Source organism: Limanda limanda, chromosome 18, assembly GCF_963576545.1.
Source record: "Limanda limanda chromosome 18, fLimLim1.1, whole genome shotgun sequence".
Taxonomy (NCBI): Eukaryota; Metazoa; Chordata; class Actinopteri; order Pleuronectiformes; family Pleuronectidae; genus Limanda; species Limanda limanda.
The window spans coordinates 22,644,117-22,662,449 of record NC_083653.1 but is presented as its reverse complement, the minus strand read 5'-3'; the positions used below and the strand labels follow the sequence as shown (position 1 = coordinate 22,662,449).

Sequence of the window (18,333 nt, the reverse complement as noted above, 5' to 3'; positions counted from 1 at the left end):
AAGCAACTGGTAGCAATACTGTCACATGATTGGAGCAGCGCAGCTTGAGTTGGCTGCCTAAACTAGCTCACAGGCGTCCCTCCATTACTGTGAGCAAACCCGCAATAGACAATGAGAGCGAGCTTTCTGGGAAGCAAAACCAAGCGAATAGTTTGTACTTAGCTGCAGATAAAAACAACAACACATTTATAACTTACCTCTGAACACACAACCTCATATTTGCTTTTCCTCTGATGTCATGTATAACCACATAGGTTTTCCACACTCAAGTTAAGAAGGTGGCGGTAATGCTCCTAAAAGTTGTTTGCCAACTGCCAGAGTAGTGGAAGAAGAGTGTCTGTGAGATTCCAAGTCTCTGGAATCACCACTGTGAAAATCTTTCCTATAAATGGCAGGTGTATGGTCTTACATTCTGGCCAAATAGTCTAGTGTGTGTTGTCTGACTATTATTATATTGAAAATTGGTCAAAACTCTCATGTCTGTAGTCTCCAATGTTTTTAAAATTGGTTAAAGGTCAGAATGTGTAAGATTTAGGTCAGGGGGATTTATTGGCAAACATTTTATATAAAATAATCCTAGTAATGTTTTCACTGGTGTTTACTAATCTAAATTTTTTGAATTGTCTAAACTAAACATCTTTTGAGTTCTAATGACAACAGAATGCTACCGCAGGTTCTCATGCATGTTTGGAAGGGGAGGGTGAGTTGAGGGGTATTGAGCTGAAACTTGCAACTTCACCACTAGATGTCACTACACACTGAACCTTTAACAGTTGAAAATCCTCTAGTGTCCACCAAGCATTAAGAGCCTATAATTCAGATAAAAATAATTGAGGATATGTTCTGCACAAGATACAACAGTTAACTTTGACAGTAATACATAATCAACATGAAATGAAATAGATAGCAAACTCAAATGACTGTTATAACAGAGACAATTAAAAATGAATTGACCATACTCTGACACAATCACACACAAATCACGTATTTGTTCTACGCATCCCAGTCCAAACATTGTGAAATTTACTGAGCAGACTGGGTTCTGACCTTACCTTCACTGAGGCCATCGTGTTTCAAGTGCACCATTAGCCCATGGACACTTTGACATGTGGTCTGTAGGAGAAGCTCATGTTGCTATGATTCAGAAGTGATTGGAGACAAGATATCCATTACAGAATAATAACATCAGAGAATAGCTTTTAACATTTATTTATTGATCTTTTTGCATTTTAACTTTTTAAGGAAGTGAAATCACACTTTTGCTTAAATAAAGCTTGATTTTGAATATGTGCCATGTACATAAATTATTGACTTTGATCAATTATGGCTGAGACATGGAGACACCAGACCAACACTCATAACATGCATATTCTGTGTGTTGTAGAAAATTAAACATTCAAGCCTGCCATACATGAAGCTTCTAAGTGAATGTTTTTACATTTGTGTTCATTGTTGTGTTGTGATACACTTAAAGTCCTGTTGTTATTTAGATTTTCTCATATTTGATGTACATAGTTTAGACTGTAAAACTCCCAGTTGCAAAGAAGACAGGCCTTGACTCTTTACACTGATGTTCTGTTGTGACAGTGACATTATTTCTGACTCCAGAACAGCTCTGCCTCAGAGGATGGGTAGTTATTCTCTTGTTCTGCTTTTTTTCCCCTTCAGGCTGAATTAGCTCAGTTATTAGAATAAAAGTGGATCAAAGCCTGATTTGTTATTTTACTGCAAACACAGATTTCCTTTCAATTGTGTTGACATGTAACTATTTGCAGTTCTGTTGTGTTGAAAATGCTATTTAGTTTTTGATTGTATGTGTTGTTTGTTCATTGACTGTTATTCAGTTCCTGCAATTTCATAGGTCATGTTCTGTGACTTTATCATAGTTTCTTATGAATATTTGGAAAAAGTTAAATATCAAGTGAATACATTCAAAGAGATTTAACAACCAGACTCTCCTTTAAATGTTGTTCTACTATCTCAGTGGGGGCAGCAAAGACTAGAAACGAGTTATGGTTTTTATATGATTTTTGCATCAATATGAAGATGTTCCTAAGAACTGACATTCTTCTCTGGTTAAATGATCTCTGCTTCTCTACAGCAGCATGCATAAACTGATCAGCTCACATAAATATGTTTACAGTGGTAAAAACTGTCAACGAAATAAAATGAAACGTAAAAGCTAGACTAATAGTACCGCTCTAAGCCACATACAGTTATAGATAATAAGTGCCACAAGGATGAATGAGAGATCCACAACCCTAACCCTAAATGATTGGGACTGGCCTGCATTGATTAGTAATTGAGAAGAACTGTCGGTGTTAAGTTGGCAGCTGGTGGTTACCGCCCTCCCCCAGGGCTTAATTTGTCCTTGTTTATATCTTCTTCTGTGGAGCACTCGAAGCCTACCGTTACCTGTGCCAAATGTCAGCAACCCCATGTGTGGTGTACTGGTGATGTGATAGATCCACTTTTATCAATCACATTTTATTTGTACATCTCATAGGGCTTAACATGTTGTGACCTCTTCAGCCCTTAACCCTCAATTAGAGTAAGGAAAAACTACCCCCCCCCAAAAAAAACTATCAAAAGGGGAAAAAAATCTAAATAAAATAACGTTTTGAAAAAAGCCTGAAAGTAAAGTTTTACTGTTCTGTAAATTCACATATAGTAAAAAGATATTTATCTTTTGTTATAGGTTATGACAGTACACTGTTTATTTGTTGTTGAAATGATTGCCATTCTGATTCCCAATCCCTCTGAGACGTTCTGGCTTCCTCAGCTGAGTGGACAGAAATAAATGAGTCCTGCTTTGTCTATTGTCATTCTCACCCTCCCAGCCCTGTACTGTTACTACATGACGAGGTACTTTACCTTGATAGAGCTTTGCTTTGTTTTTTACCCAAATAAAAAAGGGATCTACACCACCCCTACACCATCTGGTCTCCATTCCTTAATTTTGTCAGATCTCATATGTCAGCTCCAGCTTTGGGAGGCACTTACAAGACAGAATTTTCACAGGAAGCCCTGCTTATGAAACAGCCTTCTGTATAAATAACCCCCCCCCCCCACACACACACACACACACTTGGCTTCTCAGGAAGCTATTTAACACTTTACAGAGTTTTAAACAAAAAACAACATGTGCCTCTCAACAAATAACATACCTACGCCTAGAGAGTAGATACTACACTATATAGTAAATAATATAGAAGGTCATTATTATTATTATTAGATTTGAGCTTTTTTCTCTATTCATTGAGGTGTTTTCAATATAAGAAACAATTTGGGTTTCCATAGAAGATCAGAAAACATCCACCACCCCTGCTGCTGGCTCTTTCCATGACACAGCTACTGATTGTTCTCTCTTTTAACCACGTGCATGTCAACCTCTTGAAATGGGGTGGACTGTGGTGAATCCGTGCCTTCCCAGCAAGGCAGCCATTTGGTGTGCTGGGGTATTAATTCATGAGTGAAACCTTGGAAATTCTGAGTTAACAGGCTACTGACAAAACACTTAAACTAACAGAACAACCTCTTCAACTCGGAACCACGGCAAGAAGCAAGAGTCGAGCTTTTAGTAGAGAAGAGAACAAGAACAGGTAAGCCATCCTAAAAGCCTTTTTACCTACATTTGTCAAATCTTGACCCATGAAAGTGTAGGACATCGTCAGACTATTGAAAGGTGAGTTTTACTGTGGCTGTTGAGCATGTGGTCACCAGACAAAAATATATACACAAACAGTATATACAGTATATATTTTTTTATCTTTCTAAAATCGAACGGTTGGAATTAATATAAATGTTATCAAAAGTGGATATAGGATTTGTAATGCTAAAAAATTGACATTAGGAGAAACATTCCAGAGCCTGAGATGACACATTCAGTTGTTTTGTTTTTTCGATATGACAGAGCAAAGTTCAAAGGTGTTCAGTTTACTGTTACACGTCCTCACAGTGGGGTGACTTCAACAATTATAAACTCTTCATGATTATTTTTCTGTTAATTCTGGCAGATCATTTAAGAAAATATTTTGTAACAGAAAAGTTCATGGAAATTGTTTTATTGATCTCATATCAAGTTCTTGACATGTCTGCTGTGAGTACTATTGGCCTCATTCACCTAAAGTTACAAAATTCTTCTTACTTTTTGCACACATTCACCAATGTCTTATTGGTTCTTAGATAGAAACAGAATCTACTTGTACTCAAAGGCAGACATACGCACTCCTCGGTTTTACACTCCGATATCTACAAATTAAACCTACCCAATGTTGCATGGGTTTACTGCTACAGTGTTTAGGAAAATGTTCCATCCAAGTGTAGCCTGTCAAGAGAGCTGACCCAGGAGAGGCAATCACACCACACGGTGACCAGGTCTGTATCCACATCGATCCAGACCTGAGAAAAGGCTCAAGTCACATTTCTCTGTCTGAACTCGTCCGAGCCTGATAAATTGAAATGAAAATTAGTTTGTGTTACCCCTGACCCACAAACACGGTGGCTATTGTTTGTTTTCCCAGGCATGTACAGTGTAAAAAATCCAGTAACTATCTTGAGAAAAATTTAAGCAAAGATATTGGTGGATAAGGTCCAATGCTTAGATATCAGATGAGTTGGTTTCTCTGATCAGCGGATTTTGAGTCTTGCTGCCAAAAAACTTTGTATTGTTTGCCCTTTTCAGACATATACTGACCATTAGTCCAGCAGGCCTTACAAACACATTCACATCCATCCATCACCTGTCTAGGTCACAGAAGCACAATGAACATTCAGTCTGCCATCAACAAAGAGGTCTTCATCCCTCGTGACGAGCGGATGCTGGTGGCAGTGGAGGTGTGGAGGCGGAAAAGGAAGAGACTATCCCTCCTACTGAGTGGAGCCAAAGCAGAGTATGCAACATTCATCTGTGTGTCAGGTAAAGTCTGAAGCTGTAGACTGGTGTTTTTTTAAAGAAACATTGGCTAAGCATTCATGTTATTTCCACACAAAGAAAACTAAAAATGAAAGGAGATTCAACCCTCAGATTAGTAACATGAGCTGTGATTGGGCAGTTACAAAATGCATCTTGTCAGAGAGAGCTTGTCCTGCTTTCTGATCAGCTGGAACTTCATATATTCCTCCTACTTGTGAACACTGGTGAGCTGCAGTTCATTTATGTGAAGTGAGCTGTCTAACCTTCTAACCATGGTGCAAACAGAAACAGTGAAAAGTAAAGCAGAGAACAAATGAACTTGAATTTATGTTTACAAGAGTAAAAGATGTATCCATTTTGAATGCATCAACTAAAGTGAGCTTTAATTTATATGGCCAAATTCAATGCCTGAATATACTAACATGGCATAGTACACATCAGCCTATGGTCACGGCTGGTGCACTGTCCACTGTTTCGTTGTTTGAGAGGAAGAGAAAAGAAAAAGAAAGCAATACAAAAATGAGCTATGATTAATACCTGCATGGTGCCATTTGACCCGTGAAAATGCTCCACCTACTGCAACTTTGTAAGTGTTGCTGATACTGTATGAATGTGTGTGTGGATGGGTGAATGGCAAACTGTAAAGTAAAGCGCTTTGAGTGTTCATCAACACTAGAAAAGAGCTAACATGGTAGCTGCAGCAAATAAAGCTTCCCTTTGAGGACATGCCTTGCATGGCTCACATGTTACAGAGAAGCATCACTGTTTGCCTTTCTATTGTGACACAGGGGCAAAGTGTTCCAAGACTGTAAGGTTGAAATGATACAATGTAAATCTTCCTCTGCAGAATCCCTGCCTTTTCTAACCATGTGTCTAATGCATTAAGACTCTCTAAATTAGAATTTGGCAGTAATTATGTAATGTAATCTGTTGTATTATGCTTTTTATATAATGTCCAAACAGTAGTGATTATTAGTAAGTTACTTGCCAACGATATTTGTCGTTTTTACAGATCCGCAACAATGTTTAAAAGCTGCATCCTTGGTCCATGTCCCATTCTTTCAACCACATTTTGTGGAAACCTCCAGTGTTTTTTGTAATTCTAACTTAATTACATTTCATTTAGCAGTAAATTGGTTCTTCCATTGAAATTATTATTTTCATTAAGCAAAAATTAAACATTTTTTGTACATGATCTCTTTACATAGTGACTAACACAAGGCCACATCAGCTCCTCATAACAAAGGTGAAGCGATTCAGTGGATCCTCCTCCTTCACTGGGAGGTCCCAGTGGACTGTGGAGCAGCTCCGACAGGTCAATGGCATCAACCCAAACAAGGTCAGTAGCACTCAGACATGAGCCGGTGGAAACTTTATAGATCTTGGACACACTGACTTACCGATAAAATGGCCCATCAGGATTTGTCCTGATAGGACTGATGGCCAGTACAACACTGGGGATATAAAATCCTGCAGATACAAGTCAGGCTCTTATTCGATAGTAAAAATGGCCTGATTCTGGATCCTAGGCTGGTTTGAATATTTTTATGAAGTGGATTTAGGTTAACCATAACCCTAACCCCACAATCTTCTTATGGTTACTTCTGGCAGGATAATACTCCATTTACAATACCAAATTCTCAAACTCCCTAGTCACCAGATAAGAGAACACCTTTGGGATGTCGTGGAACAGGAGATTGGCAGCATGAAGGTGCAGTTGATAAATGTGCACAAAGGATGTGATGCAGTCATTTTAACATGGAGCTGAATCTCGAAGGGAAGTTTCCAACAGAAGATATGAGGATGTGTGTAGTGTCATTGTAGTAAGTATTAGTCAGTATGGTGTTCCTACTAAAGTGTTCAGTGGATGTATTTTGGTCTCCTGTACCCTGCGATTCCAGGACACCCCGGAGTTTGACCTGGTGTTTGACAATGGTGTGGACCAGTGGGTGGCCAACTCATCAGCAGAGAAGTGTATCTTTGTCCAGATCCTGTACCATGCCTGCCAGACCTACTGGGTGGGAAAAGCAGGGGATATTGGAAAATCTGGAAAGGTGGGCAAGATGGGCACCCACGATGAGATCAGAGCTGGTCCTAGTGGATCCTCATCTCGCTCTGCATCCAGAACCCTGCAGGCCAGACGGAAAAGCTACATCCCTCCCAAACAGACAGAGTTCATCAACTGCCAGTCCAAACTCACAAGAGGTAGTGCCACACCATGAAGTTTAGTTTATATGTGAATGACCCGATGTATAATGAAATGGACTTGTTCTTTTAGATGCCTGCACCATGAATCTGGTGATCTATCGCTGCAAAGCCTTCTTGAACCATATGAAGAAAAGGATGGTTGCAAATCAAAACCGATCAGCAGATCGAGGTAAGACTGTGATGACACGGGAAATTGCATCATGTGCTCAGGAGCCTGTTGTATAATGTCTTCTGTGAGTCAGGGAATATAGCCCTGGGGATGTTAGTGCTGTCATCAGGGTGCTATACATATCAGTAGACTACTGTGTGATAAAGGGGGGTTGTGACGATTGAAAGATGGTATTGATGCTCTGTGGGAAATATAGGGTTCATTATATATGGAGTGAGACAAATACTGGGGATTAAAAGTCAGGACATTTCAGCCTCTTCTGCTGTTTGTTAAAACTGCTACCACTGCCAGAGTCATGGCAGATGACAAGTTGGGTTATGACCAGAGGTCATCAGAGATCACTGTCTTTGTGTTTTATTGTGTAATTGAAAATAACTGCATTTATTTACTGCATTCCTATAGTCTTAAGGGCCACTCAAAGGTCACAGTCACACAAACATACTCACAATGATGGGTAATAATCAGGGACTATTTTGAGGTTCATTGTCAAAGACCAAGGACACATAGACATGTGGACTGATTCGTTTGTCGGCTTCCTGATCCACAGCTGCAATGGATGAAAGCATATGAATGAATGAAAATACATCTATCATGGTCCTGGTGGAGGTCTGAGCTCTGGCTTATTCCTTCCTTGTCAATAGACAGAGGGTGTATATTGGCAGCAAGAGAAGTCTTTGTCAAGATCCTGTAACACACCTCCCATTTTCATCACTCAACAGGAAGACCGCTTTTGACTCAGTTTCCTGTTACCAGGGATATTTATTCAGAATAACAAACATCCTGTCACAGGTCCCTTCCTTACCTTTACTGTAGTCACCAGGACCAATCAGGTCAAATCATCTCGGTCCTTGTGTCACTCTGGGTCATTTTCTCCTCTGTCTTTTTGTCCATTGTCCGCACTGTGCTGCACCTCTGCTGCAGCAGAAAGGCCTCCCTGTGATGTGGCGGTCAGATGAGAGGAGACTTTGTTTATTTCGGGGAGGTGAATACAATAGCCCTTCTTTAGGAAGAGTCTGAGAGGGTGCCCAGTGCACCATTGAACCCACTGACAGGGGCAGTGTAATGTGTGGGAGACGTGCCAGGCTGCAGCAAAGCACCAAGATACCGGTCAGCAGTGCTTCATGTGTAACCTCAGTCGACCTGTATCAAGTGGCGTTATTGATAATGATAGTTCAGTATGATCCTTCAGACTTGCCATCAGTTCTGAAAATCATCATCAACTTTTCAAGTGGATACAAAACAACTTTAAGATTTCTGAATTTCACATGAAAATTGCAGCATAAACTAGAGGGAGCTCCTGAAATCCAATGAAAGCTTCACCAAATTTCACCCATTGATAGATATCAGTTCTCTAAATATGATTTCTCCGGAGTTGTGTCTTGGGAAAATGTTGAAAACCCCCTCTCGCAATCTTTATGTAAATGATGTCTTCGCAGCTGTAGCTGAGGGGTAGAGCGGTCGTCCTCCGAGCTGAAGGTGTGCAGTTCGATCCCCAGTCTTCCCCATCTGCATGCCGAAGTGTACTTGGGCAAGATGCTGAACCCCCAACTGCCCCACATAGAACAATAAAGTGCTGCTAATAGATGCACTCTATGAATGTGTGTTTGAATGTGTGAATGAAAAACTGTACTGTAAAGAGCTTTGAGTGGTCATCAAGACTAGAAAAACGCTATATAAATACAAAACCATTTACCATTTACCATTCATCTGCGACCTGTTTAGGATCTGCACCAAAGTCTTATGGGTTCGTCCCTAAACCCGTGTACTGTATCATTATTTATTAATTTTTTGTAATCTTGCTTGCAATCAAACCAACCAACCAACCAACAAACAAACAGACAGATGTGAAAACATGGGTAATTAGAAGGACAAATCTGTGTCTGCTTTGGTACAGGATCACAGGAGAATTTGTGTCCTGCAGGACTTTGTGGCTTGCCTAGAAATGTGTGTGCTGATATACCCCTTGACATCAAGTATGTTGCCTCTAGTTGTATGCACTCCTTTCTGACATTGTGCAGGGTACATTATTTTGCCATTGTAGTTAGGTTTGAGTAATAATGCCCAGTTTAACTGTGTGTCTCTGTATTTGAAGCTGCAGCAGGGAATTTGCAAGTAAGTTTAAATAGAAGTTCAAGTAACAGCTGGGACATCTTGAGATCACGAAAGGTAATATAGTAATAGTATTTGTGAGTCTGTCTATCTATACACACCATCCTGGGCTGTGATGGTTCAGTGGTCTCTTTCAGTATGTCGAGTCATTTGGGTTGCCAGGTCAAACTGCTTACAGCAGGTATCACTCCAGAAGAACCCCCCCCCCCCGATCCACTGACCTTTCCTCTAACACTTCTTTTGACACTGTGTGTGTGTGTGTGTGTGTGTGTGTGTGTGTGTGTGTGTGTGTGTGTGTGTGTGTGTGTCTGTGTATATATATATATATGAATAGGTCAGCCTGGGCAGCGTGTCACAGGCAGCACTGTGGGTAATGTAGTCCAGAGGGTGAACGTGGCTCTGGGGGAGCGTGGAGACAGACTGACTCGTGCTGAGGACAAGACTGTGGAGCTGATGCAAAAAGCTCAGCAGTTTGCAGACACTGCTCACAAGGTGACATTAAAATACAGTTATTACATATTTTATACAAGATAAGTAATTAATAATATATGATAACGTTATAGTTCATGTTTGAATATGGGTTGAAGGTATTTTCTTTTTCCATGCAGCTGGCCCTGAAGTATTCAAAGTAGATTCTTTAAAGAAGGAGGATGAATTCTACAGGATGTTGAAGATGAGTCTCAACATTGGCACTAACGCTATCTGATGCACTCCGGGCTCAGTCTGTTTGTGTGGAGACAACCGGAGAAGAGCAACTCTCAGGCATTACAGATTGTCCCAAAACTGCTTTCTTTAAACCTGAGTACAGCAGAGACAGCTAAATAGTCTGTCATTCTAATCTTTGCATTTCACCTCTTTTCCTCGATCTGAGGATCATCTGTGTTTGTCTTTATCCTACTATCAGATTAAGCTACAGTTATTTAACATTGTGTTGTGTAACGATAAGTTGTAATTTATCAAATTTATCAGAGGGAATTGTAAATTGTTGGTAATGTATTTAAATGATTAAATTGCACTAAATGTTTGATTTGATAATAATTATGTGTTCCTTATGTATGTATGTGTCTGTGTGTTTAGATGTCTCAGCGTACACTACCGTGTTCAGTGGAGTGTCATGATGTCAAACCTGTTTAGTCCTTTAAGTTCATATTGATGTATCCTGAATGTCAAAGCACCACTTTAAATGGTTATATGTTGTACTGTGTTGTCTGCTTTGTACATGTCATCACTGTTTTTGGGTGTGTATTGTTCTGAGTGTTTTTCATTTAGGGGAGTTCCATATTGAGCAGTGTGAGTGAAGCTAGTCTGATTAGAAAAGTGAGGTTGAAACATTGAATCTCCTTGTATTCACATCTGATTCAAACAGTCAGTGGTGTTTGTGATTTGAACTTGTTGTTCCTTGTTATTCTGATAAAAGGGAATATATTCTAACCAAACCTCTCTTTTGTGTTTTGTTCAGTACTTTTGAATACAGTTTTAATGCTATAATGTATATGTCTCTGATGTATTAACATATTAATAATGATCTCACTCCTCTCATTGACCCAATTATATAAGACTGGACTTGTATATTGGCTGTTCAGGTTGAGGCCACCAGGGGTTGCTCAAGCAGCCAAAAAGACACAATCCCAAAGCAACTGACAGAAACATCGCTGAAATGTGACTGATGAAGTTTCATTCAATTATTTCGTTTTAATGAACAGTTTTAAAAATGTGACTTGAATCCAATTACTCAATAGCCTAGATTTCAACATATTACCATATGTCATATATAGGTTGTTTATAATGCCCAATAATGGCCCAGAATAATTAAATGTTTTACCTGTTACACAATTAGGATGTATTTCATTAATTGATCAATAATGATTATAATAGTCCACTGTAATAATCTGTGTAATGCCCACTCTTACTATGCCCATGCCTGATTAACTGAATCTGTTGCTGAGCAGCTGAATCTGCTCAATCTATGTGCACCTGTTAGTACAGTGACACATACTGAGTGTTGAGGAATTTTTGACCATCCTCACACATTACTCTATGTTCCACTACATATATTATAATGTATAGTGTATATTTTACATTATATCTGTACAGGAGAATAGTTCCTGTCTAATTCCTCAGATACTCCCCTTTCTCTCTAACAGTACCAAAGGTAAGGTTATAGATAAAAGGCTAACTTACAATGCACTGTAGTGTCTACGTTGAGGGACTTTCATATCTAACTCAGATGCTCCAGACAGAGGCACCAACTCTCACTAACTTTAACTTTTTGCATATTTCATCAGTGGCAAGACATAAGGACAAAATGTGATTAAGGTATGCATGCTTTAGACTTAACTAGCCAATAAGATGCGAACACCTACATGTAACATAGAGAGCGACAGGAATTCTAGCCATTCATGGATTTGCTGTTAGGATGGGTGACGCAAGTAGAGGAAGATATATGGGGATGCTTTGGAAGACATCATCAGACTTGGGGGTAGAAATTGCTCATGTTACTGTGTTAGCGTTTGTATATTGTTTCACCTTCTGGTCTCCTTGATGCACCGAGTCTACATTAAAATCTTCTGCATAAGACATCAGCTTCTGCCTGAGTTCTCCTTTCACCAGCTTCCAGAATACTTCCATAACACAGAGTACTTACTGAGTACCTGATATTGTCGTCATTATAATGACCTGTTCAGTCTGTGGCCCTAAAGTTAAGCAACACATCATGAGTAGACACTAATCAGAGACAGCAAGCAAGCATTTGATAGTATATCCTTTTTTAAACAATATGTTTAAAACTCAAACTTTCTTTTATTTTCTTTGGCACATGTTTGCTAAAGAGAGGGAACAGGATTTTTGCAATTTCTGTTTGTATGTTCTTCAGGGACAGATTCTTCACACACACACACACACACACACACACACACACACACACACACACACACACACACACACACACACACACACACACACACACACACACACACACACACACACACACACACACACACACACACACACACACACACACACTCACACACACACACACACACACACACAAACACACACACACACACACACACACATGGACAAAATATCACTTTCTAAAATGTCTATGCTCAAAATGGTTCTCACAAATATATAAGAACAAGTACCACACACACCCGCAGCAAAGCTGCTGCTCTCCACCAGTCATCTCTGATAAAACAGCATGAGGTTCAGAATAGTGACAGCTGGATTACACCAGATATAAATAGACCAAGAGGAAGGACAGTACAGTGAGTGTGACATATGATGCCATGCATGATGGGGTATTGTTTGTGTGTGTGTGTGTGTTTGTTTGCTTTTAAAACAGGGCCCGGTGTTTCAAAACACTACACACAATTAGCCCAACCACACACCTAATCTGCAGAACCCCTCGGATCCTTTGCAAAATGAAACACTCTTACTATACATTTATTTATCAAAACCAAATTTTGTTACCATCTGAAACACACTCGTTTCATATGACTTAATTCTGTTTGAGCCAGTTACACACTGCTGTTGCTAACCTAAAACACTTTTAGCAATTCTGCTTCTCAGTGATTAGAGTACTGTAAGTGAAGTACACAGAGAAAGTGCAAATATACAATAAATTCACAAAACACTACACAAGACCAATGAACTGATGAAATTATAATTTATTTCTCTCCATATACCCAAATCAGTCAACATGTCGACATGGAGTATCATGAAAAAACATGTCCCAGTTTTCATGCTACTGCAGAAGGGTTCATAACACTATTAGCTCAGCAAATATCAGACCAACAGAATATTCTGTATCCAGTACAGGTTATTATGACCGATTTCACTGTATAAGTTATATGCTAAGATTTGGCTGAACTCTTGGTCCAGCCTCCCTCAGCGTCAATCCGTGGTTCACGACTGAATGGTCTAAACTAGTGTTGCACGAATTTCATTTGATAAATTTGGTCCTCTTCTTCTTTGAGCACGTTCTCCTCCTGCTTCAGGTCTTCCTCTTCCTCTTCCTCTACCTCCAGCTTGGCCTCTACCTCTGGCACGGCCTCTGCCTCTTCCTCTTCCTTCTTCTCCTCCTCTGTGGATTCCCCATCTCACCCTCCTTCTTCTTCTGACTCCTTCCATTTTGGTTGAAGTCAGGTGAACTCACCTGCTGCATTTGTATAGTGCTTAAACATGATTGGTGTGTATACAATTAAGCAATCATGTATTTGCACACCAGATGGCTGTGTTGAACCAATCGGCTCATAGGGGTGGTCATACAGTCAGTGCTTTGGGATTGCAAGGAAGTGACATCTTGATATACTTCTGTGTCTAACCTATACAAGTGTGTTAAGTGATTTGCAAATACTGTGTGTATTGTTTTGCAAAAAGTGTGAAGCTCACATTGTGCTTATAGTGGTGCAAATCTGGGCCAATGTTTTGCTCCTTGAGTGTAAGGTTTTGATAATTGTGTAATACTTTTGATTTTAGTGTTTATGCAATCGAAAGATAACTGTAATTGTGTGCACCTAACTGAAACTGGTGCCTTGCACACACAGAGGAGATATTGTGAATGATGCAGGAATACAGATCAAATGAAATAAGGTAAAACAGAGATGTAGTGAATAAAGCAGTTAGGCTAAAAAGTAGCACAGCTATAAACATTTTACCTGTATATCTGAACCATGTCTATGCGTGCTAATGTAAAGCATGCAGCTCCCTGCTCTTCGCCCCACTTGGCTCTTTATCTGGATTCACCTCATGAGTGGAGGGAATGAAAGTAAATGAAAATATACTTTCTACATCCAGTGCAGTGTTAAATCAGTGTGTTTGATTTCATTGAGCCATGCCCTAGTTCACTTGGCAGCACCTGCCACATAGCTTGCAGTTACTGTGTTGAGGAGCAGATAACCAGGTTATGAAACAAAGAGCCGCACCTCCAGCCCATATGTCCTTGTCTGAGCTACTGTCCATTTCTCAACAAATTGTCTCTCTGTAGCTTGTCCTGTCAATGAACCACCACTCCTTAAATAACCCCTACACACACACACACACACACACACACACACACACACACACACACACACACACACACACACACACACACACACACACACACACACACACATACCTGTTCTCTGCAAAGTTGCTTATACCACATTGTTTTCCACCTCAACCATCCCTTTTCCAAACACCTGGACCTGAATGTAGAAGCAGATTGGAAGAAAAACCCAGAGATGATTGGTGACATATAATAATTTACAACAGAAGTGTAATTGTTCAAAACTGAATCAACGTCTCTCTCAGAGACGTCAAATGAGAGTTTTCCTTTTCACATATAAGAACAAACTGAGCACTATGCAGAAACCAATCAGTTGGATGATAGAGAGAGTTGGCATAATGCTCAATCTATCTACTTACAGTTTTTCACGATTGCTTAAGCACGATTTTGAAAACAGGGCCCGGTGTTTCAAAACTCTACACACAATTAGCACAACCACACACACAATTAGCAGAACACCTCAGATCCTTTGCAAAATGAAACACTCTTGCAAAAACTATACACTTATTTGTCAAAACCATATTTTGTTACCATATGAAACACACGTTTCATATGACTTAATTCTGTTTGAACCAGTTACAGTTTTTCACAATTGTTAACACACGTTTTTCAAAACAATAACGGCTTTCTCAAAACTGCACACAGACAACTGAAAACCTCACACACAAAATGCTTAACCTGACACTTCCTTTGCAAGATGACTCTTTGCCATCAAAATGGAACTCGTGTTTTCATTTGGTACACACAGCCATATTTTCAAATGACACACACATACCATTTATTGAGTACACACAACTAAGCATTTGCTTGCACACTTCCAAGCATTTACAGCACACTGAAGTGCAAAATTGAAAACACAATCATCGAAATGGAACACACCATATGAATGACAATGACTGGAGAATTAGCCATTTCTCCTTTTGTAAACTGTCTCAGTGTAGGCCTACTTTTTCATAGTCAAACATAAAACAGCACACAAATATGCATCGAAAAAGGTTTATTTCGGTACACACAGAGAACAGTACAGTACTGACACAGACAGCATGAGAATGCAAGTGCAACACAGTGGGCTACAGTGAGACACTGTAGAAAAGGAACAATACTGGATTACAGGAACAATACATGCATGTGTCAGTGCTGAATGTTTAGTACTAACAAGTACAAACTCTCGCCGTAACTCCTTGATGCGTCTGTGTTCCGTTCGAATCGGACCCTGTTCACGTGTTTCATCCGCATGGCATTCCTGTGAAGAATACGGTCCAATGTAGAGAGGCTGACATGGTCAGCCAGGATCCTTGTTTTTATTTGTTTGAGCGTGATTGCGTTGTTCTCACAAACCATATCTACAATTTCAGTCTCCTGTTCGGCTGTGAAAATGCGTGTTCTTCCTCCACGGTGTGGTTCTCTTACAGTCCTGCAAAATATAAATACTGTGAGCACACTGTATTCTATTCTATTCCATTGTTCATCAAACAAAACAGAGGCTCAAGGCACTTTTATGCTGCAGTCCTGATTGCAAATCGCTCAACAAATCTGAATGTTTAGAGATTTGAGTATTTGTGTGTTGTAGGTTGATGCTTTGAGATTTTACTTGAGAAGTGTGTGCAACAACTGAACATTGTGTGTAGTGTTTTGACAACAAGGTGATGTGTAATTTACATCAGAGTGTAAAGAAGGAAAGTCAGAGTCTAATGCGGTAAGGGAGTGTGAAGTAGTGCCAAATTGGGTCAAGCTATTGGTACATGAAGTGAATGTTGTGCAAATTGTGCCGAATTTTTGCTTTTTGTGTGTTAACAACTGAGAAAAACTGTAAACACTGCTGTTGCTAACCTAAAACACTTTTAGCAATTACAGTTCTCAGTGATTAGAGTCCTGTAAGTGAAGTACACAGAAAAAGTGCAAATAGACAATAAATTCACAAAACTCTACACAACACCAATGCTGCAGACTCATGAAAATAGAATTTATTTCTCTCCATATTCCCAAATCAGTCAACATTGAGAATCAAAACAAAACATGTCCCAGTTTTCATGCTACTACAGGAGTGTGCATAACACTGTAAGCTCAGCAAATATCAGACAAGAAAATTCAGTACCCTGTGGTGGAAATTTTAACATTTGGGCATTGATTGATGGAAGGAACTACTTTGATGTATAGAAATATGAGCAAATGGATTCTCTTAGTTATCAGGGTGTTTCTCAAAGTAACTGATGTTATATGACTTCCTCACTTACAGGGTCACCTAACAAAGAGGTCACAGGAAAGGGGATGTGAGGGGGTTGTAAAATGTTGATAAGAGATGCTTGTAAACAGATGTTCACTCAAGGAGCCTGAGACCGAGGAGAAGACAGGATACTGATCACCTATTTGTAAAGATCAAAGAGGTTAATTGATAAACATGTGTTCCTCTCACAGGAGGAGCTTGTGAAGGTTTAAAACTGCTGTGTCTTCTGTATGTCATTGCTCATTGTATGAAATCTTTGCCGTGATTTGTACTGTGATGCCCATCTGCAGATGTAGAATTAAAACTCCAGAAAGAACACTTGCTGACTTGTGCTTGATTATTGGTAAAATTCCACGACAATCTGGCTGTTGTCAGGCAGGATAACTTGTGTGAGAGGACGTTCTGGATCTCAAAGCTGAAGGTAAATAGTGCACAAAAGAGTCTAGAAGACTCTTACCTCAACCTCCCTAAACAGTTTGGAGACGTGAGGACTGGAAGCTGAAGAGAAGGGGTGCCCTCTCACTGAAGTGATCTATGCGGACCGAGCACGACAAGCAAACAGTTTCTTTCTGGTGAGTAAAATTCTAATTTCGAAAAATAAACTGGGTTTATTAAGGTTAAGGGATTCATTCATTTTGTAAAAAGTGAGGAGCAGACGTGCTTGCATAGCAAGGTTTTGGAAACCGGTGTTGAATTCAGAGAAGCTTCAGGGTTTGGAACCAATAAAAAAAAGTTAACTGGGTTTAACAGTTTTTTAGTTAACTGGGTTTAACAGTTTTTTAGTTAACTGGGTTTAACAAAGTCAGGGTTTAGAACCACTGCAAAAAAAAAAAGAAAAGAAGTTGAATTGGGATAAACAAAGTATATATAAGATATATGGAGTGTTTATTAATTTAAACACACCTTTAAGATTGAGCTCTGACGTCGAGTTTCATGATAATTATAACTATTTTCATAAGAAAGTAATAGCATTCTCAAGTATTTAATACCTGGAGGGGTATAACTAGAGAGAAGTGTGTGTCTAGAGATTTGAATGATATTTCTCTAAAGGTATTAGGATGCACTAAGTGTATTTAGAAATGTTTTAACCAAAATATAAAAAAAACATTTATAAAAAAAAAAGGGGAAAAGAGGTATTCTAAAACCTCCTATTAGGAGAAGTAACTACGTTAGATAGAATTGGGTTTATTAAAACTAAATATAAAAGAAAATAATCTCAAATCAAAACTCAAATTTAAAAAATACAGATAAATAAAAAAGATATAGATCAAATAAATTAAATAGGAGTTAGGAACATTTTTATTTTTTCTCCCGTACCAGTAGAACTTTTGGTCTACAAAGAAAAATGGGTTTAAACATCAGTAAAGAAGGGAAGAGGAAAGATTCTGTAAATTCACCACAGCCTTCCTCTCCTAGTGTGCAGTACATGATAAAGAATTACGGCAAATGTTGTACTGAACAATTCAGCGAATGGGTTGAGAATTGTGGCTTTCCAAGCACGGGAAGTTTGAGTTTGAATCAGTTACAGCAACTCAAAGTTAAACTACTTGTGAAAGAAGAGCGGAGTAAAGATGATAAGCAAAAAAGAAAAAAGAATAAAAAAGTATTTGTACCAAATTGGGCAGCGTATGACTGTTGGGTCACAGAAGCAAATATCA

The 18,333-nt window shown here is 39.2% G+C and overlaps 1 protein-coding gene across 1 annotated transcript; it reads left to right on the top strand.

The window, feature by feature from the left end:
* The first annotated feature begins 4,764 nt into the window (after positions 1 to 4,764).
* On the top strand, positions 4,765 to 10,107 carry stxbp6l (syntaxin binding protein 6 (amisyn), like). Its single transcript, XM_061091105.1, has 6 exons — positions 4,765 to 4,918; positions 6,124 to 6,254; positions 6,817 to 7,120; positions 7,194 to 7,292; positions 9,736 to 9,909; positions 10,010 to 10,107. Exons 1-6 carry the CDS (start codon positions 4,765 to 4,767, stop codon positions 10,105 to 10,107), a joined length of 960 nt encoding a protein of 319 aa, XP_060947088.1.
* Positions 10,108 to 18,333: the final 8,226 nt, after the last annotated feature.